The following is a 24,020-nucleotide window of genomic DNA, read 5'->3' on the forward strand; positions in this document are numbered from 1 at the left end:
GTGAGAAGAAAAGCACGCGTCTGATCATTACAGACAACCTCGAATTGATGTTCATTGCAAAAGGGTGCGAAGAGCAAAGTTTTTGCAAAAACAACAGTATATTTATATATATCTTGGAGCTGTGGCGACCACTAATGAAGGCCTATTTCTTTTGATTTGGTCTGGCTAGTTTTAGGCACTGCTGGAGAACACACTAATGATCTTACTTTTTCAATTAAGCTGCTTGCTTCTCTAAACGGAGCCCAACATTGTGTTCCAGAATTAATTACAAGTCTATATGAGCTGGGGGCCTGTTGGGATGAAACAGCAGGGGCCTCACAGTACTGCTATTGGATTGGAAAGAAGTGAGGGAGAACACAATTAACCAACAGTGTGCTAGCAGCAGAGTTTTTAACACTTGTCTGGGACTAAGCCTCAAACTAGGGATTGGAAGACAAAGGAAGATATTTCTGAGCAGTAACAGTAGCTAATGTGCAGATATATGAAGAGCTCTCGGTGCATAATCACCCACACGGCAGAGACTTGAAGAGTGTCATTGAAGGTTAATGGAGAACAAAATGTACTAATCAGTTTTGATCTTAAACCCCTGTCATTTCTGAGAACACTTGTTTTAAATGTAACGTTGCTTCCGCTTTATACAAACGTCCAGCATTTCCACAAACCATCTTAACCTAATAACATTTATTCACATACAAACCCATCTTGCAAATACTTGAATCGGACTCTTATCACAACATGATCCCTTCGTAAGTCTACATCAAAGTGAATCAATCAAGTCTGTCATTCGTTAAATGTTACCGCTTACGTCTGACTTGTGTCTGTATGCGCAGCTATTTCTGACGTAGCCAGTAATGGGCCAGGTTAACCTCTAAAGGTCGTTGGGGTATAAAGTTAGCATATGCAATTGTTTTAAGGTGGTCATTACCATAGATCATTTATTTAGCTATTTTAGGACCCCTTTAGGTATCCCCCCAAAAATATATACTATAGCCCATAGAAATGCATTGAATGGCACGATCCTAAATGTAAAAAAAAAAATGTAATCATAAGGAATAAGGCTTTGAAGTGTCTGTCCTATATCTAGGAGATATAAGAAAGCTCTGGATTTTTTTTCTTCTCACATAATTAACCCCATATTTTTGGGACACAAATCTACCTCCATACTTCCATTCATTTGTATGGGTTATCTTCAGACTAGTGCCGTGACACTTGTGGGGGTCATAGTTTGTAGGCCAAACCGTAGCTCAACTACATTCCACTGCAGATGCGGAAGGCCGACACAGGCGCAATCAGTGGATTGAGATTCAGCCCATGCAAACTGTTACCTCAAGCTTAATTTTACGGATTTTGATGGGGATTTTTTAAATGATGTTACTTAGATTGACTCACGGGTGTCAATAGACAGTTAAGGATTGTTAACTGACAAGAGTGAGCTGCAACATCTTCCTTTGTAGTTAGACTCGAAATACTTCAAACTCATTAACAAAAAAAGCAAAGCTGTTCTAATACAATCCACAAGTCAATCAAGAGTTTGATTCTGATTCTCAAGATTTGATTCTGTAGTAATGTTCCAATTAATCACCTCAATCTGGAAGCCTGAACCGTTATTCAGACAACAGCCACACTCTCCAAAGTCCACCTCCAGAACCATTATCAAAGGCTTTGTCTGAAACTGCTGTCATCTCAGCCAGGTTTGAGAATCTACTCCTCACACGAGCAAATGCTTCTCTCACTCTGCTGGTCATGGACTGCAGTACTAGGTAGGTTACAGTACTGATTTAGGTGTCCTATTCTAGAGCCAATATTCTAGAAGAGGTTCCCAGTGGTCAAGCAGTAGAACACTTGAGGTGCAGGTACCAGTACGGGTGAGAACCAGCCCACTTCAAGCAACGCTCACAATGCCAGCTGATCAAGACTGCCACCTTCAGTTGAAGCTGTGCCAGTCAAACACTGCAGATGTTTTATTTATTGTAACTCTACTTTGTGGGTAACACATTATATAGTGAAGTATAGTTTAATAGGATATTAAGTATTTCATAACGTGTTAGTTTATAGTGTTAAAGTGTTAGTTTTAAAATCAGTTAACACATTTGAATGACTACAAGTAATGGAGAAGTTCAGGTTTATTACATGTATTCATTGTTGAAGTACCTTTAAATGATAACCGCACAACTCAGCACAAAGAAACAGGTCCGGGGTAATGAGTATCTCCTAAGTGAATTGCTGGTTGATGACATGTACAAGTATTTTTTATATATTTTTTAAACATATTTACACAAAAGGTTTCTATCCAAAGTGAGATGTGACATAGGAAACAGTTGAACGGAACATCCTTTGTAAGACGCTAAATAAAAATATAAAAGCAAGGCCTTGGTAACACTTGAGAATCACATCGCGGATGACATGAGAGGATGGCAATAAAAGGCACTCTGTGATGGTCGTTATATACATTTCAATGACCATAAGTAAGTGTGTGTGTGTGGGGGGGGGGGGGGGGGGGGGGAGTTCACTTTGGGGCTTTCACAGTAAGGATCACTGCCCTCCATTAGTAATACATACAGACAGTGAACATCTAATGATAATTATAACAAGTGAGCCAAATTCTACATTGTAGCGTGACAGATGATGGCTGAGTACCAATATTGTCAAAGATCATGGAGTAAATGCCTCTCGCTATAAAAACATAAAGTACGGTTATTCAAATCTTTAAACAGGAACAATAGAGGGTTGTCCACTACGTATGTTAACTTCATACAGATTCTTAAAAAATATCCATCTAAATAAATACAAAAACAGCATCTCAGAAAAGGAGATCGTCCTCTTATACGTGGTGTTGATACAGAACAACACCCAGCAATACAGCACTCTGATGAAAAAGGTCCTTACCATCCTAATTCACAACGGTTAGCACATTCCGCCTTGCACTGACCCCCGGCACAACGCCCTAGAACAGGGCTCTCCATCCCTGTTCCTGGACAGCTACCGTCCTGCAGGTTCCCCCCAACCCTAATCTAGCGCAAACGATTGTAGTCATTTGCTGATTGATGAGCTGAATCAGATTAGCTACAGCTGGGGTTGGAGTGGAAACCTACATGCAGGGTAGCTCTCCAGGAACAGGGTTCGGAGAGCCCTGCCCTAGAAAATTGTACAAGAGAATTCCACTTCAACACAGGGATTTGGAGAATAATCAAAGAGTACCCATGTGAATGAGGGTAAATAAAGAAGAGAAAAGGGGATGACAAACATATCGACTTCTACTGTTCTCTTTGGTGTATTGTGACCTATCAAAAAAAAAGTAGATCATTTCATACTAAAGTTATTTCTAGAGACAATTTCTGCCAGGCACCAAATTTAGCTCTATAGAGCTATGAAAGGCTACAAGTCATTATTCAGCTGTATTTGTGATATATTTACTAGGTAAGCTATGTCCTTTCATTGTCCAGTGTGAAACCATGGGGTCAGGAGCCTTTCTGAAGGCATGTGAACACACAGACGATCAACACTCTATTGAGCGCGGTAGTTACTTGGTGACAAACTTCCGCACACAGACACAGACCCTTTCTCTACACAGACACCCGTGTATGAACCTTCAGGAGACTTTTACTATGGACCCTGGTCTTAAATGCCTAACAAAAGCTCTAGGCTGTAAATAGAATCTGAACTGTCAGTAGCATGGACACAAATGGTTGTGATTATCTCTGATCAAAGACGTTATTTTCTGCCCTAATCTGCTACAATTAAGACGGAAATGTAGCAAAAATCTAAGTTACTGGACATAGTGGGGATCAATTTAAGTTGGCAGATGTCTGCAGGTATGGGAATAATAATGTATTTAATGTGCATACATACGTACACTATGGGGAAAGTTAAGAGACCTCAGAGTACATTACATTGGACACAGATCGAGCTACTGCTGGGGATGTCCCTTCCTAATTGAAAAACGCAAAACATGAAGGCAGAATCAGTTAAGGGCAACCTCAAGAAGGCATTCCTTTTTCATTTTGCTCCATTGACACTAATGCATAATACAGTGATAAGTGCAGCACGACAACCCAATGCCACTTAACTTTAGAGGACTGGCAAGGTTGAGTGTTCCTGTTAAAAGCACTTGGTAGAACATGGGGCTGTATAATAGTTCCTACAATACTTGAAAAACAGCCCTGTCAAAACACTTGGATCTCGTCGAATTGGAACAGCGCCACTGCTTTAATAGGATTAAAACGACCGCTTTTTCAAATATTTAAATAGATAATATAAAACTTTATCGTTATGTTTTAAAACAGACAATCTGTACACATCTGGTACCAACACATATGAAAATGACACGCTTACATTAGAAAGGATACCTTCTGATACGCCATATCAAAAATAATATGCTGCTTTAGTAAGCAGATTCATAGCATTTTTCTTCTAGTCAAATTGTACAATGTTACATTACATTACACTCAGAAAGACACTGAAGGAGAGAATGTCAGCTTTCTTTTTTGTTGTCCAATGCTTTCCTACTCTGCCTGCACAATGCAGTGGCACAGAGCAGATATGAAAGCCTTGGAGTCATAAGGGTCTACCACAGTGACCACTATGCACTCGTCTCCTCATTCTCTCATCCCTTCATCCATTCCCTCCTGTAGCGACTTACTCCGTACCTTTTCTTCCCCTGCCAATCCTCCCTCTAATCAAACACTTTCTCTCCGTCTCTCTCAAAGTGAACAGCTCCATCCGTCGATAGCGCCATCGCAGGCCGACTTTGTGAACGTCTCCTTCCTCTCCACCTCCATGTCAATCAATCAATCTTTTCCACTTTCCCAATGATCTTCTCCTCGAAGATGGGCAGGACGGCGTCATCTTCGCGTACCTCTTCAAACACCACCCCAAAGTCATTGCTTACCTTCTTGAAAAAATACCTAGAGTCGGTTGGATAGAGAACAGTTGGTTGTTAGTTCAAGTTCATTGAAAAAGCTTGATTTATTATGCACCAAATTGACATAAGACGAAAAATGTTTACTTTGGAATGTGGTTCATCCTTTTCCAGATGACCATAAACACAACAAAAACGTGATATTCAATTTCAGAGTTTAATAGACTAAAATGTTACATAACATCATCCTGTAAATCTAGTTCCCTGTGCCTCACCAGGTAGAGTAGTGACCTCACCTGTAGCTTCCTTTCTTAGTCAGCAGCTCTTTGAACTGGCCCAGCATGACCATGCGACCTTTGACCGACGTCCTGTACGGGATTGGCTCCCCACAGAAGTAGTAGGCCACCGTAATGTTCTCACACGCGGGCTTCTTCGTCACTTTATGTCTGCAAACAAACAAAGCAAGAGGTTCATTCAATTTGTCAGGTCACGTTTTCCTTTCATCTTGTGCATGAGATGTTTCAAAGACCTCAGCAGAGGGGGGGGATTCTGACATCCAGAGGTATAATTTCCTCTCAGTCAGAATCTGATGTAAGAAAACAAGATTTCAAGTCACTCATCCTCCCTCTTTACAACGTAGAAATGTTTTGTCTGTGAGCGCCACCAGAGTTGCTATGCAGTGAATGACTGTTTAGGGGGCGAAGCATAATCAACCAGGGGGCCGGGGACCCCTAGTGGGGGGCCTTAGTTTGATTTCCAGAGGTCTGCCAAAAAGGAGACAACCAATAAAAGCAAACATTTGTTTGACAAACAAATTCAAAGAATCGGTTTCATGATTGGAATACTTCATGAACCACAATGTGAGACTTTACAGCATTGATTTCCTCTAAAATGCTAGCAAATTGAGCACTCCCGGTACATGTAATATTGCCCTAAGGACCTTGTCCAGGGAAAGTATTCATTTATCAATCAGAGTTCTTGGGGGTAATGTTGTTCCAGCAAGGAAATGCTCACAAGTTTAAATGAGATTGTGATGAAGAGGTGTTATGCCCAAATGCTACCAGCAGGGAGCAGGCTACTACAGTAAGTAGTGTTCCAACTGCATGCCCCTGGGCCTGTTGTTGGGTTTGATGGTGTGGGGTGAGGTGGTGGAGGCCCAGTGATAGGATGGGGTTGTAGAGGCCCAGGGGCTATGCCAGGATAGCCCGGCTTTCATCTGCTCCTTACTGCAGCCTATCCTGTCCCCCTACATCACTAAAAACTGTCCATCGGAGGAAGAAGCCACGGGACATCAAACAAACAGCAGCTTCACACAGAGAACATCAAAGCTCTGCGTTCTCGCCCCACGCAGCTTACAGTACACGCCTCTCCCTAGCTGCTGCCTCCTACTACCTCCCTCCCTGTCTTCCAGTTCTATCTTCCCCATCTCTCTCCACTTAATGTCATTCTAATCCCTCTCATCCCACCAGTGTGAAGCCAAAGGTATGATCATTCTCATCCACTGTTTTAGCCCTCACCCTGCAGCTATGGATTACTGTCTGACTAAGAAATGGCTGAAGAGGTGAGACTGACTTTTCTAATCCCCACCCATACGTAAGCAAATAATCAGATCAAATATGAATTTCTAATTGACAAAAAACTAAACTACACACATATGTTATTGTACAGGAAACTACAACTAGATTATGGGGATACAAGTATTAATGCCAGTAATCAAACATATACGCCTCTGTTAATCTCTATGGAGTCTAGTCATACAGACAGGCCTCTGCTTGGCTGTGCAGAAACAGAGCAGTCGGGTCTGGATGCTGCTGGTGATAGACATGGAAGGAGGTGGTGAGGTGGGGTGCTGCTGTGACCAATGGGGGGGGGGGGAGAGTGCTGCTGTGACCAATGGGGTGGCTGTTAAGGGCTACTGGGGTAAACCAGACTGGACGTACTCGGACAGCTCCGTGTCAGAGACGGCAGGCACCACGCCGAGCGGCGGGAACAGGGCGGGCCTGGCGGCAGCGCGCCCCCGCTGGATCACTTCCATCACATACCTGGAGGACCCAACAACTCTGGGAGTTAGACACAGACCAGCCACAGGGCCACACCAACCAGGATACACACACCAGGGATCATGCACCGATGTGCAATGAAAACGGCAAACCAGGTTGGTCAGTGCATCACGCTACTCAAAATGGGGTTTGATCAGTGAGAAATGTGAAGGGGAAAAAAAGGGAAGAATATTTCATTCTTTAGAGGTCTGAGGCCCTGTCAGGCCTCAGCTCACCCCAACATTTGCTGTTTTAGCACAAACATTACTTTTCGATAACATTATTCCTTTTTTCCTGTATTATCAAAAGGATGAGTTTGGTGATTCAGTCACATGGCTGCCACAGTCACTACAACAATACAACGGATGGCTAGACACGACATGAAGAACCAGGCTGTGACAGAAACATCTCCCTTCCTCCCTAGGTAACGCCGACTCACCTCTGTTTGGTCTGTAAGGTCCCCGTCTTCTTCTTCTCCTCCTCCAGTCTCCTCCTAGCCTCCTCCAGCTGGGTGAGGGGATTGGGGGCCGGGTTGGGGGGCATGGTGGGGTCCTGGATGAAGGGGTGCGAGGGCTGCACATTGTTCCGCAGCTGGGCGCTGACCCACGGGTGCACTGCCCCGGGACGCTCCACAGAGCTGGGCCGCGACACTTCGTGGCTCGACGGGGTCTTCTTGGACCCTGTGGTGCTCCTGGGAGACATCCTTGTCATTGTTTGACCCAAATGTACACATAATTCAAATGACTTGCATCACTGCGGTTGTACGTTACCGATTCCCTACGTGGGAAAGACCCATAAAGCCGGAACTCACCCGTAGGGGCTCTTCTTGTTACGGACCGCCTCTCCCTCCATCATCCACTGGAGGATCTTCTGGTTCCTCTCCACATCCTCCGGAGGCACGGGCACCTCAAAGGTCCGCACCTCCTCAGCCTTCTTAAACGGCCGCTTCGATAGCGTGCTACCTTTGCTACTACGGAAATTGCGTGATAAATATGACAATGACGTTAATGGCAAGTGTAAAAAAAACTAAAATTTCAATAAATAAAAAAGAGACATGGAAAAACTTAAAACATAATTCAAAGAGACATGAAGAGGCTGTGTGTTTCTGTGTGTACCTGTAGCCCATAGGATCCATTGGGCTGGGGCCCATGCCGTCAGCATAGTTGCGAGACTTGGACCCATAGTTGTGCTGCTCCATCCCCCAGTGGAAGTTACCATTGACCCTCGTGGCTGCGTCAGCCTCCACCTGCTCTTTGGGCTTCCCTCCGGCCGGGTGGTGGATGTGGTGCACGTGTTTGTGGTGGTATTGCTGGCTGGCAGCTTCTCCCTTGGGCCCCTGCCGAGCTGGGTGTTTGCCCGGGCCTGTGGGCAGTGGCATCCCAGATCCGGGCACCTTGCCACCTGCAGGGAAGCCGTCGGGTGAGCGGGACTTGGGAGAGTGGCGGCCGGTGCCCGGGGACTGGCAGCCAGGGGTCTTCATGACTCGCTGGACGTGGTCGTCCAGGATGCTCTCGGGGTTCTCCTCGTGGGCGTCAGGACGCAGCGCCAGGCCGTTGTAGCCGATGTCAGAGTAGCGGGGGTTGTTGTAGTGCTGTGGGTGGGCTCCAGGGGGCAGTCTGTGACTGGAGAACGAGGTGGATGTGGAGATGTCTGCATCCTCACCCTCTTCCTCCTTCCAGAAAGAAAAAGAAATGATCATTAAATATACTGCAGATGGTTACTACCCAACTCAACAGCAATACTACAAGTTGACATATCAGAGATCACGTCAGTATATAATACCCAAATATATCCTACACATTAATTTGTGCTGTACATTGAGACATATCTCAATTACAACCCACATGTATGAGCTTCAGTGTCTGGTCATTTCCCAAGAAAATAAATGGAGCCCGAACTCACCACATTGTGAAAGAACAACTGCTAAAGTCATTTCAAAAGGCAAAACGCAATTTGTTCCAATCAGTCACACCAGCAGATGGCACACTTCCACGAGACCATGTGTTAACACGTGCCGTGGCATTATCACGGCTCTGCTGCAGAGGCAATGTTCTTCCTCTGTGGTGCAAAGCTATTTCGCTCTACATCATGTCTGCCAGCATAATCTTACCGCTCAATAGACCCTTGATTTTTACTACAATTAAATAGCTCAATATATTTCAAGCTATTATATTGCTGTGTACTAGTTCCTAGACAAAGGCGCAGTCCGCCATAGTAACTAAGTGTATGATGCGTACAGCCATAGTAACTAACTGTATGGCGCGTACAGCCATAGTAACTAACTGTATGGCACGTATAGCCATAGTAACTACCTGTATGACGCGTACAGCCATAGTAACTAACTGTATGGCGCGTACAGCCATAGTAACTAACTGTATGACGCGTACAGCCATAGTAACTGTATGACGCGTACAGCCATAGTAACTAACTGTATGACGCGTACAGCCATAGTAACTAACTGTATGACGCGTACAGCCATAGTAACTAACTGTATGACGTGTACAGCCATAGTAACTAACTGTATGACGCGTACAGCCATAGTAACTAACTGTATGACGCGTACAGCCATTGTAACTAACTGTATAGCACGCACAGCCATAGTAACTTACTGTATGACACCTACAGCCATTTCACCAGGTCTGTCTCCGTCTCTGCAACTAACTGAATTGCTAAGGATTTGTGGACTCGGTAATCCACTCCCCTAACTAAAACACATCAGCCCCCACTGGCTCCTCACCGCCTCACCCTTCCCACACACCTTTGATGGCATTTCAACATGGGAATCATTGGCAAATAACAGTGGGCAATTTATGTGGTGGAGGCTTTGATGCTCACTCCAGGTAGAGGAATCCTGGGCGGGAGCTAAGGACTTTTTGATGAGGATCTGACTGGCGCGAGCAGATACTGGCCTGCCTCTCGGTCTCTGGCTCAGAGCAGCTGTGCAGGCCATTGCTCTGCACTCTCAGTTACCCTGTTCGTGCCAAAATGAGGCCAGATCCAGACCTGCTGAGCCCATCCTGCTAAAAGGCATCTACTAATGAATGTGATGTACTGAGTCTCTCTCACTCACTCTCACCTCAGGGAAGTGGAACGTACTGCTGCTATTGAACATGTAAATTATACATTAGGTGGGCCAATATTCAGAGCGTTGAAAAGTAAAGTGAAAAGCGCCTATTAAGTTATTTCTCTCTCAGTGGCAACAATGCATTGATCCTAAAGGTTCTGTATAATTTACAACAAATGATTTCATCAGTCAACAGCAATATGACAGGCTATCCTGCTCTATTGATCCGTTCCTGTCAGACACTACTGAGGGAGTATGCCTAGACCGCATGTGACCTCTCCATCAATCAACATTGGATTGAGGCCACATTCAGTGAGATCAGGGTGTAAGTCTGTGGATGAATACCAGGTAAGAGAGCAGTAGAGAGGAATGGAAGGGGGGGGGGGGGTGCTAGCTTATCTTTGATTTAGGTAAGAATATCAGTTAATAGAGTCACTATTTGTCACTCCCGTCTGCCACCAGCTCTTAATAAAGAGAAACCTACTGTTCCATGATGGCGGCTCCTCTTACATATGGGCCAAACGACATAAAATATCTGCCTTGAGACTTAAGACCTGGCTCTGTGTACCGAAAGAGATTCCATTTGCGGTGAGCGCAGGCATTTCTTCACGCTCCAACTGACTTCAAACAAAGTCATTACAGTGCGCCAGGCTCAAAAGTGGCTCAGGCTGTCTCCAGGTGTTCCATCTGATGCCAGAGACAAAAGGGATCCAGGATAACAGTGGGATGGATCCCCGATAGGCCAGAGCCACACTTCTATCAATGATTCATAATGGAATAATGTCGGTTTCCTTTGAATGAATCAACCCGGTCCTTTCAAACAGAGATATTACAGTGTACCTTCTGATAGACAGCCAGACAAACAGCTGTAGAGAACATGGTAAGAGTTTGTTAAGAGGATGATGGGGGGCGTATAGAGTAGTATAGCGCCCCACCAGGGAGAGGGATCACACCGACAAGCATGGTGGTACTTCTGTGGACAACAACGTACCAGTCGGACTCTCTTCAGCCGCTCCTCCAGTTTCTCCTGGGCCTCCCTCTCCCTCAGCACTCCCTCCAGCCGGCTGATCAGATCCGCCGCAAACTTCTCCGGCTCCACGTGAATGTCCTTTGGTATCCGGTTGGTGCGCTAACAGAGGGGGAAACACACAATTTCCAGTTCATTTCAAATTGTACCGGTAGCAATTCGCCGATAACATTGTGGCCGTTTTCTCCTGAAAAAAAAGGTCAAACCCGTGGCCACTACGCTGTTCACTTCTGTTGATAGAACAGAAGGGAGAAAATGAAAAACGGGGAGGAAAGACACGTCTACAGTTTATCAGGAAAACGCTAACAGGGGACCTGTAATGGAAATGAACGTGCCAAAACAATAACCTCAAACCAAAGTCAAGAAGACTACTGCTTAGCAGCTAATGTGGTACCTACAAGGTCTGATTTGACATGGTTTAAGGCTTTGAATAGGCGGATATAGGCTGCTACGCAGAATGTACGACGTGAGCCGCAGGCATTCAACACAGGGTACTTCCAAAAGGTAGAGAAAAAGCATAAGATATTTGACTAACTATCAGCCATAAACAACTTTTGTTGGTCAGTGACTTTTATAATAGCCGTTTAAAAAAAAAGAAAAACACCGGAATCAATCTCCAGATCGACCCGTCGCAGCGTGACACCGTGCCCCACTTGCCTAGATAAATAAAGGTTAACAGCGTCTGAGCTACACGCCACGTCTGGAAAAACACAGTGAAAGCCCACTGGTACACCACAGACCAGACCAGAAAAAAAGGTGATTGGTCCATTCAAAATAATCCCCATCATTTTATGTTTAATCACAGGCAGCAGAGTGAAGTACATTTTTATCAAAAGGAAGATGCTGGGAATATGCAGCTCTTAGCTGGTATTCCCAACACAACTCAAGCCTGTAAGGTGCATTGTTGTAGTAATCCAGCAAAGAGAGATTAAAGTACGTTCTGGGTATAGCCTAAATATTGTAGAGGGCCGTTTTACTCAGGGCCCCACCAAAGCACACAAGATATGTCCACATGCTGATTACAAAGCCGGAGATTTCTCCAGCTCTGACTGCTATTTTCTCTTTGAATTTGGTTTCAGTTGGATTCATATTCATTTTACCCAACACAGACAAAGCTTTACACACAAACAGCCCAGAGTAGCTTTATGGCCATTAGAAGACCTGGCTGTAGAAATTATTTCTCTACTGTGGCTATTACCCTCGATTAGTGATGAGTGTACACAGAGCGTACAAAACATTAGGAATTACCGTCCTAATATTGAGTTGCACCCCCTCAATTCATCAGGGCATGGACTACAAGGTGTCAAAGAGATCCACAGGGATGCTGGCCCATGTTGACCCCAATGCTTCCCACAGTTGTGTCAAGTTGGCTGGAGGACAATTCTTGATACACAGAGGAAACTGTTAAGTGTGAAAAACCCAGCAGTTCCTGACCCAAACTGGTGTGCCTGGCACCTACGACCGTACCCTGTTCAAAGGCAATTCAATATTTGTCTTGCCCAGTCACCCTCTGAAGTGGCACATATACACAATGCACATAATCTATAGTCACCTTCATCTACACTGATTGAAGTGGGTTTAACAATGACATCAACAAGGGTTGATCGCTTTCACCTGGATTCACCTGGTCATTCTGTCATGGAAAGAGTAGGTGTTTAATGTTTTGTACACTCAGTGTATGCAGTGCATTCAGAAAGTATTCAGACCCCTTACTTTCTCCACATTTTGATACGTTAGAGTTGTTATAAAATGTATTACATTTTTCTCATCAATCTACTCACAATACCCCATAATGACAAAGCAAAAACAGTTTCAGATTTTTATCATTTATTTATTTAAAAAAATGGAAATATCACATTTACATAAGTATTCAGACCCTTTACTCAGTACTTTGTTGAAGCACCTTTGGCAGTGATTACAGCCTCGATTCTTCTTGGGTATGACGCTACAAGCTTGGCACACCTGTATTTGGGGAGTTTCTCCCATTCTTCTCTGCATATCCTCTCAAGCTCTGTCAGGTTGGATGGGAAATGTCGCTGCACAGCTATTTTCACGTCTCTCCAGATGTTCGATCGGGTTCAAGTCAGGTTCTGGCTGGGCCACCGAAGGACATTCAGAGACTTGTCCCAAAGCCACTCCGGCGTTGTCTTGGCGGTGTGCTTAGGGTCATTGTCCTGTTGGAAGGTGAACCTTCATCCAAGTCTGAGGTCCTGAACGCTCTGGAGCAGGTTTTCATCAAGGATCTCTCTGTACTTTGCTCCGTTCATCTTTCCCTCATTCATGACTAGTTTCCCAGTCCCTGCCGCTGAAAAATATCCCCACATGATGCTGCAACCACCATGATTCACAGTAAGGATGGAGCCAGGTTTCCTCCAGATGTGACGCTTGGCATTCAGGCCAAAGAGTTCAATCTTGGTTTCATCAGTCCAGAGAATGTTGTTTATCATGGTCTGAGCGTCCTTTAGGTGCCTTTTGGCTTCCGTCTGGCCACTCTACCATAAGGCCCGATTAGTGGAGTGCTGCAGGGATGGTTGTCCTTCTGGAAGGTTCTCCCATCTCCAGAGGAACTCTGGAGCTCTGTCAGTGGCCATCGGGTTCTTGGTCACCTCCCTGACCAAGTCCCTTCTCCCCCAATTGCTCAGTTTGGCCAGGTCGCCAGCTCTCGGAAGAGTCTTGGTGGTTCCAAACTTCTTCCATTTAAGAATGATGGAGGCCACTGTGTTCTTGGGGACCTTCTATTCTACCAACATTTTTTGGTACCCTTCCCCAGATCTGTGCCTCGACACTATCCTGTCTCGGAGCTTTACGGACAACTCCTTCGACCTCATGGCTTGTTTTTTACTCTGACATGCACTTTCAACTGTGGGACTTTATATAGACAGGTGTGTGCCTTTCCAAATCAAATCAATAGAATTTACCACAGGTGGACTCCAATCAAATTGTATAATCATCTCAAGGATGATCAATGGAAACAGGATGCACCTGAGCTCAAAGTTCAAATCCCATAAGCAAAGGGCCTGAATACTTATGTAAATAAAAGTATTTCCGTTTTTGATTTTTAATACATTTGCAAAAATGTGATTATTATGTAGATTGATGAGGATGTTTTTATTTAATCCATTTTAGAACATGCCTGTAACGTAACATGTGGAATGTCTGAATACTTGTACGTCTCTCCATTACCACTGCAGTATTTGTCAGGGACTAATCCATTAGACAAAAATGGAACAATCAAGGACAAGACAGCCAGCGTTTCCATTATTCTGCTATGCATAGCTTGTTTCTTTTATTATTCTGTATACCGAAAAATAGAAGTCGATGAAAAAAATATATTCTACACAAAAGCATACATGCATCCTAATGTGAGGGAGAGAGTCTTGTTAAACAGGACTCTTGACTCCCGAGGCCCAATTAGGATGGGAGTTCTCCTGTAGGGAGCTGCAGAGGCATGCAAGGAGGTGGGACTGGCACAGTGGAGAAACACTGCTGTCTGATGGGCTTCAACACAGACAGACAGCTGAGGGCGGGGGACAGCACCAGGCACAGTTTAGAAAGCACAAGCCTCACTATGAGCTATTCACACAACCTACACGGGCCCAGAGAGAGATGCAGTCAGGCATCTTACAAATGCAGGAAGGTGGAGAGATGGGAACATTTGAGAGAGACTGATGGTTCTAGAATACCAGGTTACAGCCATGTCAGCAGTCTTTGATGAGTGAGTGGGGTTCTGGCAGGTATGTGTGCGTACTTGTTTGTATAGGGGGGGTGTGTGTGTGTGCAGCTAAACCAAGGTTAACTTACAGGAATATGAGGTAGTGGCACACGGCCATTTGCTTTGGCACTTTCGTGCATCTCTCGTCGATGCTGTTTGCGATATTTGTATGGTGGAACCCCATCTCTGGAACAAAAACAAAAAGGACAATTTTACACACATATTCAAAACTAGAAAACTCATAGGTTACTTTGAAGCTGGTGTGGTCGCTGACACCAACACGAAGAACTGTTTTATCCCAAGTCTCAGTCGCCCTGCTGGGTTTGCCCCGTCTGTGCCAGGAGCTGTGGAACAAACAGCAGATAATGGCCTCTAATGTAACCTGCTTCAGACACATGTTTTTGTAACAGGTCCATGCCTTCAGATGACATACTTTGGCCCTGTCGTACCTCCCAGTTTATAGCTCTATAATTAGCATAAGTAATGACATTTAGCAGCGATCATTCGCGTGGGTAATGAACAGACGGCTGTTCTCTGAGGAGAGGAGCAGAGAGAGATGTGTTGCTGCTCCCAGTGACAGACAGCGGGAAATGGCACCATGGCACCAGTCTGCGTGCAGCAGGAGGCACTACAGTCAGACTAGGGCCCTATTCATTCGGCACCAAACGGAAGAAAACACTCAAAAAGAGGGACTACCTGAACTTGTTCAATGAGAAACCGGTTTTCTGTGGCAAAACGTTTTGCTACTGTGTGCCCTAATGAATACGACCCAGGTAGAGCTCAGATATACCGGGCATGGGTGAAATTGAAAATAACACACCCTCACTATTGTTTTCTATACCCACACACTCACATGTCATAAAATTGTTTGTGAAGGTCCTCATGCTGAATAGCAAGGAACAGGGAAGCTAACCTTCATTCTCGAAGGCATTCTGCCCTTACTTCTGGTATGTACTATTACAGTTTGACCGATTGTGTGTGTGTGTGTGCACGTGTGTGTGCACGCGTGTGAGTGGGAGGTGATGCGGAGGCTGTGCGAGTACGTACACACTGCTGTCGGTCAGGGAGAGTGTGTCTACGTCGCTGGCACTGGACATGCTCTGCTGCTCGCTGTCGTTGGCGCTGGTGGCAGGGGCCATGGCGTAGCCCGAGTTGACATAGTACGGGTTGACAGGCTCCCGCCACGGCACGCGTCTGGAAGAAACGCCAACATTCAGAGAGATAGCATTAAGGCAAAGTCATTAACAATACATAGCACGTGATATAACACAATCAATGATGTCAGAGTGTATTAGCACCATTAAACAATAGAGTCAGGTTCACATGAGACACACGCAAGTACATTTTACGAAGATTATTGCACTGTATTATCATAGCATTAAAAGGGAAGGACGTTGTTAGTTATTCTAGACAAGAGCCGATAAGAACTGAGTGACAATGTAAATGTAATTTAGATATAAAACAAAGAAACATTTCCAAATAAGACTACTGTAGTATCTCTGTAGTAATACACGCATTTCACACCAAACCACCCACATTGACATAATGAATATCCTTCAGGGGGTTTCTAAGGGTAGGTACAGTAGAGATGCTGATTTAACTCTTATTGGAGGCATCGCATCACCACAGCCTCCATCGTTGACTCAACCTCCCTCAACTGCTCCCTTCACATGCATTATAGATCTGGGTAGGCCTCTGTTCTCTTCATCTTTAAACTGAAAAAGTTCCCTCCCTGGGAACTCTGAAGCTCTCAATCTTACCAGAGACCAAACCAAACCCAGGCTACTTCTGACTGGCTATCAGTCAGCCCATATTCTAGCCAAACAAAGAGAAAGAAAATGTTTTGCGAAGTGGTTAAATCAGTTTGGGATTAAGAGAAGATTGGAGAGTGGTTGAAGAATGTCTTTTAGTTCTACATCATGTAAGTAAAGGGATGAGATTCTAATATGTCTAGAGATGTCAAATTACAATTGGTTCTCTTTGAAAAGCAATGGCAGTCGTAATGGAAGATGGCATATGTGTCATAACTAGACTGCCAATCTATCGAATAAAATGACGATATAAACTAGATTTCCATGCGAATATTCCTAAATCCACAAAGTGAACACGCGCATTTTCCCAACAGTGGTGTTTCCACCAAGCTGAATTGTCACGGATATATATATATTTTTTTATCAGCGCATGATGACGTAGTGCACACAAAAAAAATGCCATTTTCAGCTTACCGAATAAAATGTGAATGTTTAACATGTTTCCCATCGCATTTTCAACTCTACCGACAGTTTCACCACAAAAACTTTTTGCGTTAAATAGCTAAATGTGACTAGTCTGGTCTTGATGCTTTAGCCAACAGCTCACAGACACAGATCGAGTAGGCTCTGCGGTAGGCTACCACACACCATGTGATCGAGTGACTCCAAGTTTACTTCGATATGATGGCTATTACATATTTGCGCATAAAAGGCATTTCCACCACCATTTCTCACATAATAACATTTTACCGAAACAAAAAAGATCCCACCATGTCAAACTAACAACTTATCTGTCAGCATTTAGAAAATTGTACTGAAACTTCCTGTTTCCATCACAGCTGTTATTAGATTTTTTTATACTGTATGACTTGACTCACATACAATGTATGGATGGAAACGTGGTTATTGGCTATAAATGACAGGACCGGGGCTAGTGGTACTGCCGTCACATTCAGACAGGATCATATCAAGGTGGTGTTCAACTATTCGGCAAAGAGCAAGAAAAGTGAAAGACTATTCCTCGACAATCCCGGAGGCAAGACAGAAACGTGCCTCACTTCCTATTCAACATAACATGGAAATAAATACAGGTCTAAATCTTCGTAAAGAACAGGTGTACAGTCGTTCTTTCTGAACAGAGTCCTGTCCATAAACCATAAGTCCTATCAGCTTTTATCACTGGAAAAGAGATGACAGTTTAATACTAAAGCAATCTAGTCATTAAATGATGCTTTTATGGCCTTTTTGCATTTTTGGTCCATAAGCACTGTGAGCAGTAAGCCATTACATAATCTGCCCTTCAAGGGAAGTCTACTGAATTACCCATGGCGAACATGCATGACATTTGCTTTCAGCTTACAAGCCAAATCTAACAAAAACATGAAATGTCATAACGTGAACAACTAAGAAAAGAAGGGAAAGAGCTCAGATAAGTACTTCATTTGGAATAGTCAGCAATCTTGCAAAAAAAAGTGAGTTTCCATTGAAGTGAAAAATGACTCAATATAAAAAATAAAATAAAAAAGTTGAGTAGTAAAAATCGATTCACTTCTCAAAACAGAGGCTCTGAGGAGAACACTTCTTTGCTCCGGATGCTCTAAAAAAACTGCTTTGAGGAACAAAACCCGCACCATGACGGCATCCCTCATGCTACATTTATCAAACAAAAACAAGTCCAACCAATACGAGCCGTCAATGCATAGAAATGTACATTTTGTGGCTGCGGTGCAACGTGGTTGTGGATAACGACAACGTTATATGGCCAAGGTTTCAAATGAGTGGGATTCATTTACAAGAAGGAGCGTTACGAGAGGAAATGCAAGTGAAAGGGGCAGCTGCAGGAGGCCACAGTGTTTTAAGGAGTGTGCACGGCATGGGAGCAAGTGCCAAGCAGGAAGCCTCCTTTCTACCAGGGTTTCCCCTTGACCTGGAAGCCTGCTTCCCCTGCTGCCTCCTAGAAACCAGGGCTTCCAATTCTAAAAACCTGGCTGTGTTCTCTCTTCAGGGCACCACATGGAAAATGGCAGCCTCCTACCAGAACCTGAACCATGGCCATCCATCCTACTGACTGGTAGTGAGGCATCTGTTTATGAGCCGAGCAGCTCTCGGATTACTGCAGCCTCTGATGATTATTCCCAGGCAGCACTCAAGCCCATGATCTAGAATCTTCTCATGATTGAAGCAGCAGCCATGATGTCAATGTTCACAGACTCACAGAGAGAGAGCAAAGAGATGGAGCCGGAGGTGAGAGATGCTTTCAAACCAACACTGGTTTCATCACGGTTGATTTTTTTTCTGCTGTTTAGCTATGAGTGTGGGTGCACCGCTGTAAATGGATGACATTTCATCACGTTTCTTACGGCCCGACGAGTAGGCCAGATGGCTTTCGATGAACATGAGGAAATACCCGAGTGCAACAACAGCAGCACTGGCCAAAACATTACTCATACCTCTCAGAAAGCCCATCTCAGAAAGCCCATCATCCGTACCTTTGAATACCCTTGTCCTGAAAAACTTAATGAAATTGTCCTCCTGATGCACAGTGATCGAAGCGCTCAATGCCAAATCATTAGATGTAGGGCCTTTTGTTGTTCCAATGACTTGGGCATTTCTTTGGAGCGAGAGAATAATTACTGGTCCTTTGTCACTCCCCTTTACATTGGAGTGCAGCAACCCCTGGATCACCACAGATTGGCAACATACAGTTGAAGTCGGAAGTTTACATACACTTAGGTTTGAGTCATTAAAACTCGTTTTTCAACCACTCCACAAATTTCTTGTTAACAAACTATAGGTTTTGGCAAGTAGGTTAGGACATCTACTTTGAACATGACAAGTAATTTTTCCAACAATTGTTTACAGACAGATTATTTCACTTATAATTCATTGTATCACAATTCCAGTGGGTCAGAAGTTTACATACACTAAGTTGACTGTGCCTTTAAACAGCTTGGAAATTTCCAGAAAATTATGTCATGGCTTTAGAACCTTCTGATAGCCTCAATTAGCCTAATTGATATTATTTGAGTCCATAGGAGGTGTACCTGTGGATGTATTTCAAGGCAATCCTTCAAACTCAGTGCCTCTTTGCTTGACATCATGGGAAAATCTAAAGAAATCAGGCAAGATCTCAGAAAAAGAATTGTAGACCTCCATAAGTCTGGCTCATCCTTGGGAGCAATTTCCAAATGCCTGAAGGTACCATGTTCATCTGTACAAACAATAGTACACAAGTATAAACACCATGGGACAACGCAGCCGTCATACCGCTCAGGAAGAAGACGCGTTCTGTCTCCTAGAGATGAACGTACTTTGGTGCGAAAAGTGCAAATCAATCCCAGAACAGCAGCAAAGGACCTTGTGAAGAAGCTGGAGGAAACAAAACAAAAGTATCTATATCCACAGTAAAACGAGTCCTATACCGACATAACTTCAAAGGCTGCTCAGCAGGGAAGAAGCCACTGCTCCAAAACCGCCATCAAAAAGCCAGACTACGGTTTGCAACTGCACATGGGGACAAAGATCGTACTTTTTGGAGAAATGTCCTCTGGTCTGATGAAACAAAAACAGAACAGTTTGGCCATAATGACCATTGTCATGTTTGGAGGAAAATGGGGGAGGTTTGCAAGCTGAAGAATACCATCCCAACCGTGAAGCACGGGGGTGGCAGCATCATGATGTGGCGGTGCTTTGCTGCAGGAGGGACTGGTGCACTTCACAAAATAGATGGCATCAGGAAAAGTATGTGGATATGTTGAAGCAACATCTCAAGACATCAGCTTGGTCGCAAATGGGTCTTCCAAAGTTGTGGCAAAATGGCTTAAAGACAACAAAGTCAAGGTATTGGAGTGGCCTTCACAAACCCCTGACCTCAATCTTATAGAATATGTGTGGGCAGAACTGAAAAAGTGTGTGCGAGCAAGGAGGCCTACAAAACTGAGTTATGAGTTATATCAGCTCTGTCGGGAGGAATGGGACAAAATTCACCCAACGTATTGTGGGAAGCTTGTGGAAGGCTACCCGAAACATTTGACCTAAGTTAAAACATTTAAAAGGCAATGCTACCAAATACTAATTGAGTGTATGTAAACTTCTGACCCACTGGGAATGTGATGAAAGAAATAAAAGCTGAAAATAGTCACTCTACTATTATTCTGACATTTAACATTATTAAAATAAAGTGGTGATCCTAACTGACCTAAAACAGGGATTTTTTTACTTGGATTAAATGTCAGGAATTGTGAAAAACTGAGTTTAAATGTATTTGGCTATGGTGTACGTAAACGTCTGACTGTAGGTGAAGGAATCAGACCTGCATTACATTCTCTCTACAATTACTCTGAAGATGATATGGTTATATAAAAATGGAGGTTATATATCTAACCTGTTCATACCAGAAATTGTCATTGAGGTAAACCATCTAAACTACTTTCCGAGGGAGACCTGGAGAGAGGAGGGGCACCAGGAGAAAGGTTCCCGGTGGAAAATGAGTCAGGTTGACAGACAGGTTGAAATGAGTCTTTCAGAATGAACAGGTTCATATAAAATGTGTATTCATGCTCGTCATAGCACGTACACATATTCAGAGAGCTTTGTCTCTACAAGAACAGTGACTGGATGAGGCCATCACCTGCTTGTCTGAGAACAACGCACAAATATCCCACAACATTTTTTTTGTGCATTACTACACAACCGGCGAAGAAAATATGTTTTTCTCCATATTCATCTTCACTACAGGGCTGCTCCCTTTTAATTCCCTGGCTTCTGGTCTTCACACATTAAAAGACATCTGACTGCTGCAAAATTTAGTTGCACAAAACCCCGAAGGGTGATGCTAAAAGGCTATTTAAAAATGGAGGGTAATATTTTTTGTAATTTCCGCCAAATACTAGACCTAATGAAATAGTCATTTGAAAACAACCTCAAAAAATGCACTGCTCTCACTAATTAAAGCAAATCATATCCAGGGGCCATAGAATACACAATCAGAAGCAGGGTGGAGTGGGGAGTGTTTGTGGTTTTAAAATAGCCTAGTCTTTAATTTTGTCACATTTATAGGCCAGCTGGAAATGAGAAAAGGCAACATAAAGGCCTATACACTATAACTATACTAAAAACACTGTTCGGAGCATCCAAATAGACTGAAGTCAGACAAAACAATATTCCTTAGCATAGGCCAATAGTCTAAACAATGTGCTATTTCTGAGTAGACCTATTTCCAAAATCACAACACTAGTCCTAAACTAAAACAAAGACTTGGAAACGTTACTTTTTTAGTCAGGCTAATTGAAGACGGATTTCAAGTCCTTCAGCCCTGCAACCACAACTCTTCAACACATTCTCTGCACAGAGTGCTACTGAATCTTCTGCATATGGCAAGGTTTGTCGAAGACTGTTGCTAGAAAAGTGGGTCAACTTCTAGGGATAGAATTCTGCAATCTTCAATCTCTGCACCAGACAATGCCAACAGTGAATATACTTAAGCCCATCTGAAAAGTAAAAATGCTGTGTTCTTACATATTTCAGAGCAAGGCTAAATAAATCTGGAAAATCCCTCCGAATATCCTTCTCACAACTGGTGATGATAGCAGCTTTGCTTAGTGACCAATATGGAACAAATTCAGAGATGTGTGAATATGTCTTTGAAAAAAAAGATTGATATTTAATTCGCAGACTTTGGCAGGAACATTTGGAGGCCTAATCCTTTGCATAGTGGGCTAAAAAGCCCAGAGGCGCTGTTTCTGTTCCAACAGGACGAGGATTAGAGTTTTAAGTAGTCAGTCACATCGCACAATCCCATTCTGCGCAAATGAAATGACACAAGGCTGTGACACAAAGGTTTCTGTCAAATATAACATAAGCATCATATTACTATTGACTAAAGAATGGAAGACAGATAAACAAGACCGTACTTTTACAATCCTATTTTAGTCATCCAGAAGAGAAATATGGGGAGTACTTCCTTTGACTTTCGGCTGCAGTTAAACCAGACTTCTCCATTTTCCACAGTCAAAAGAGAAATCATGTTGAGCTTTTCTCTGAGAGAACCTTTCTTCCACTAGAAAAGCCTGCCATTCACGGGACACCTGCGTGGGGAACACAAAGAGCGTCTGCCTCCACCTTCTAACAACCAGCAAATGCTCTCCCTTCGACCCCTGCCTCGCCATCACAGGTACTTAAAGGCCTCTGCCTGCACTGCATTCCTCTCACCTTAAGCTGTCCGCTGTGCTAAACTCAGAGCCACGTTTCATCTCCAACTTCAGGCAGCACTCGGACAGAGGGGGGAGGACAAGTTTATTTCTAATTCAGCACTTGCACAGAGAAGCTAGATAGTTATAGAGACTGGAGAGAGAGAGAGGATTTACCTGTACTCGTGACTGTCCTGGAATCTCTTGGTGCTGGTGACGCGTTGGGAAGCGGTCTCCTGAAGCAGCTTCTGAGTGAGCCGGTTGCTGGGAGTGGGATCACTCTCCTGCTGCTCCTCCAACTCGTGGTCACATCTCCACTCCTCATCCTCGTTCAGCGTGGGCAAATACCCTGGTAAAACCTTCCCACCCCCAGAGACAGAGCTCTGGTCGCTGTAGAGCTTAGGGCTCTCCCCCCCAGTCCTGGTGTATTCCAGATAGATATCTGACTTGAGGAACAGCGGGTAGGTGTTCTCCTCCATCATAGTTTGAATCTCAGTCTGAGCCTGGTCAAACATGGCCGGGTCAATGTGCAGCCTCATCACACAGTCCTTGATGAAGCTCTTGGTGGCCGGTTTGATCTGTCTCGAGACTATTCCATTGTTGTCCAGGATGTACTTTTTATAAATGGCTTTCGCCAGTTTCAGCTTCTTCTCCCCGCCCTGGCCCTCACTGGCCTCGAGCTTACGGAAGCCAGTGCAGGCGAACCAGAAGTCCAACATGTCGGCACATTCCTCCTGCTTGAGGAACGTCCGGAACAGGTGGATACCATCCTGGTCGTCCAGGAGAGAGTGCAGGGACTCTGCCCACTTAAGGTAGGGCGGCGTGGGGGAGGCGCTGCCCTCTGGCTCATAGCCCAGGTCCAGGTCAGGTCGTCTTGGCGTGGCCGTGGAGGCCTCGTTCTTGAGGCTCTTGAAAGAATAGAAGCCGTGGCTGTAGGGCCGTCCATCGCTGGACACCAGCTCTCCTTCCTCCCCAGGGACCGGGGGTCTGGGGGCATCCTCAGTGAAGCTGCCCCCCAGATCCACCAGGTAACCCCCCAACTTGTCGCCCACGCTCATGTTCACAGCGTCCATACACCCCGTCCCAGTACAGCCCACAGTGCAGAACTATCAGATCCACCCCTCTACTTATGCCACCGTGAAATAATTTCTCCTGTAAGAAAAATACAAAAATAAACAATGAGTGGAAGCTTTAAACACACGTTTAAATGTATTCACAGGCAACGATTCAGACGTTTATTATCTCATTTTGACAACTTAGTATAAAAAGAACAAACGTTTGAGACAAATTGGAAATCCATTCAATTACAGAGAAAATAAAAGCAGATTGAATATCTATGTCTAAGCATAGAATTCACACACACGTCTAATATTTCAAGAAG

The 24,020-nt window shown here is 44.2% G+C and overlaps 1 protein-coding gene across 7 annotated transcripts in view; it reads right to left on the bottom strand.

Moving 5' to 3' along the window:
- Positions 1–2,105: 2,105 nt before the first annotated feature.
- The window catches only part of LOC109898453 (axin-1), a 32,205-nt gene continuing 10,290 nt past the window's right edge, over positions 2,106–24,020 (bottom strand). For 4 of the 7 annotated variants that reach the window (XM_031834089.1, XM_031834088.1, XM_020493425.2 and 1 more), the window contains exons 2-10: positions 22,817–23,791; positions 15,748–15,894; positions 14,790–14,886; positions 10,953–11,090; positions 8,013–8,569; positions 7,709–7,867; positions 7,337–7,588; positions 5,155–5,304; positions 2,106–4,904 (exon numbers count right to left, since the gene is read on the bottom strand). In XM_031834089.1, coding sequence (XP_031689949.1) covers positions 4,784–4,904; positions 5,155–5,304; positions 7,337–7,588; positions 7,709–7,867; positions 8,013–8,569; positions 10,953–11,090; positions 14,790–14,886; positions 15,748–15,894; positions 22,817–23,712 — 2,517 coding nt within the window. In that variant the 5' untranslated portion in view covers positions 23,713–23,791 and the 3' untranslated portion in view covers positions 2,106–4,783. Of the gene's footprint in view, positions 4,905–5,154; positions 5,305–6,798; positions 6,901–7,336; positions 7,589–7,708; positions 7,868–8,012; positions 8,570–10,952; positions 11,091–14,789; positions 14,887–15,747; positions 15,895–22,816; positions 23,792–24,020 lie in introns of all 7 variants that reach the window. The other 3 variants (XM_031834092.1, XM_031834090.1, XM_031834091.1) reach the window with 3 other exon arrangements.

The sequence above is a fragment of the Oncorhynchus kisutch genome, linkage group LG10 (genome assembly GCF_002021735.2).
Source record: "Oncorhynchus kisutch isolate 150728-3 linkage group LG10, Okis_V2, whole genome shotgun sequence".
NCBI classification, from domain to species: Eukaryota; Metazoa; Chordata; class Actinopteri; order Salmoniformes; family Salmonidae; genus Oncorhynchus; species Oncorhynchus kisutch.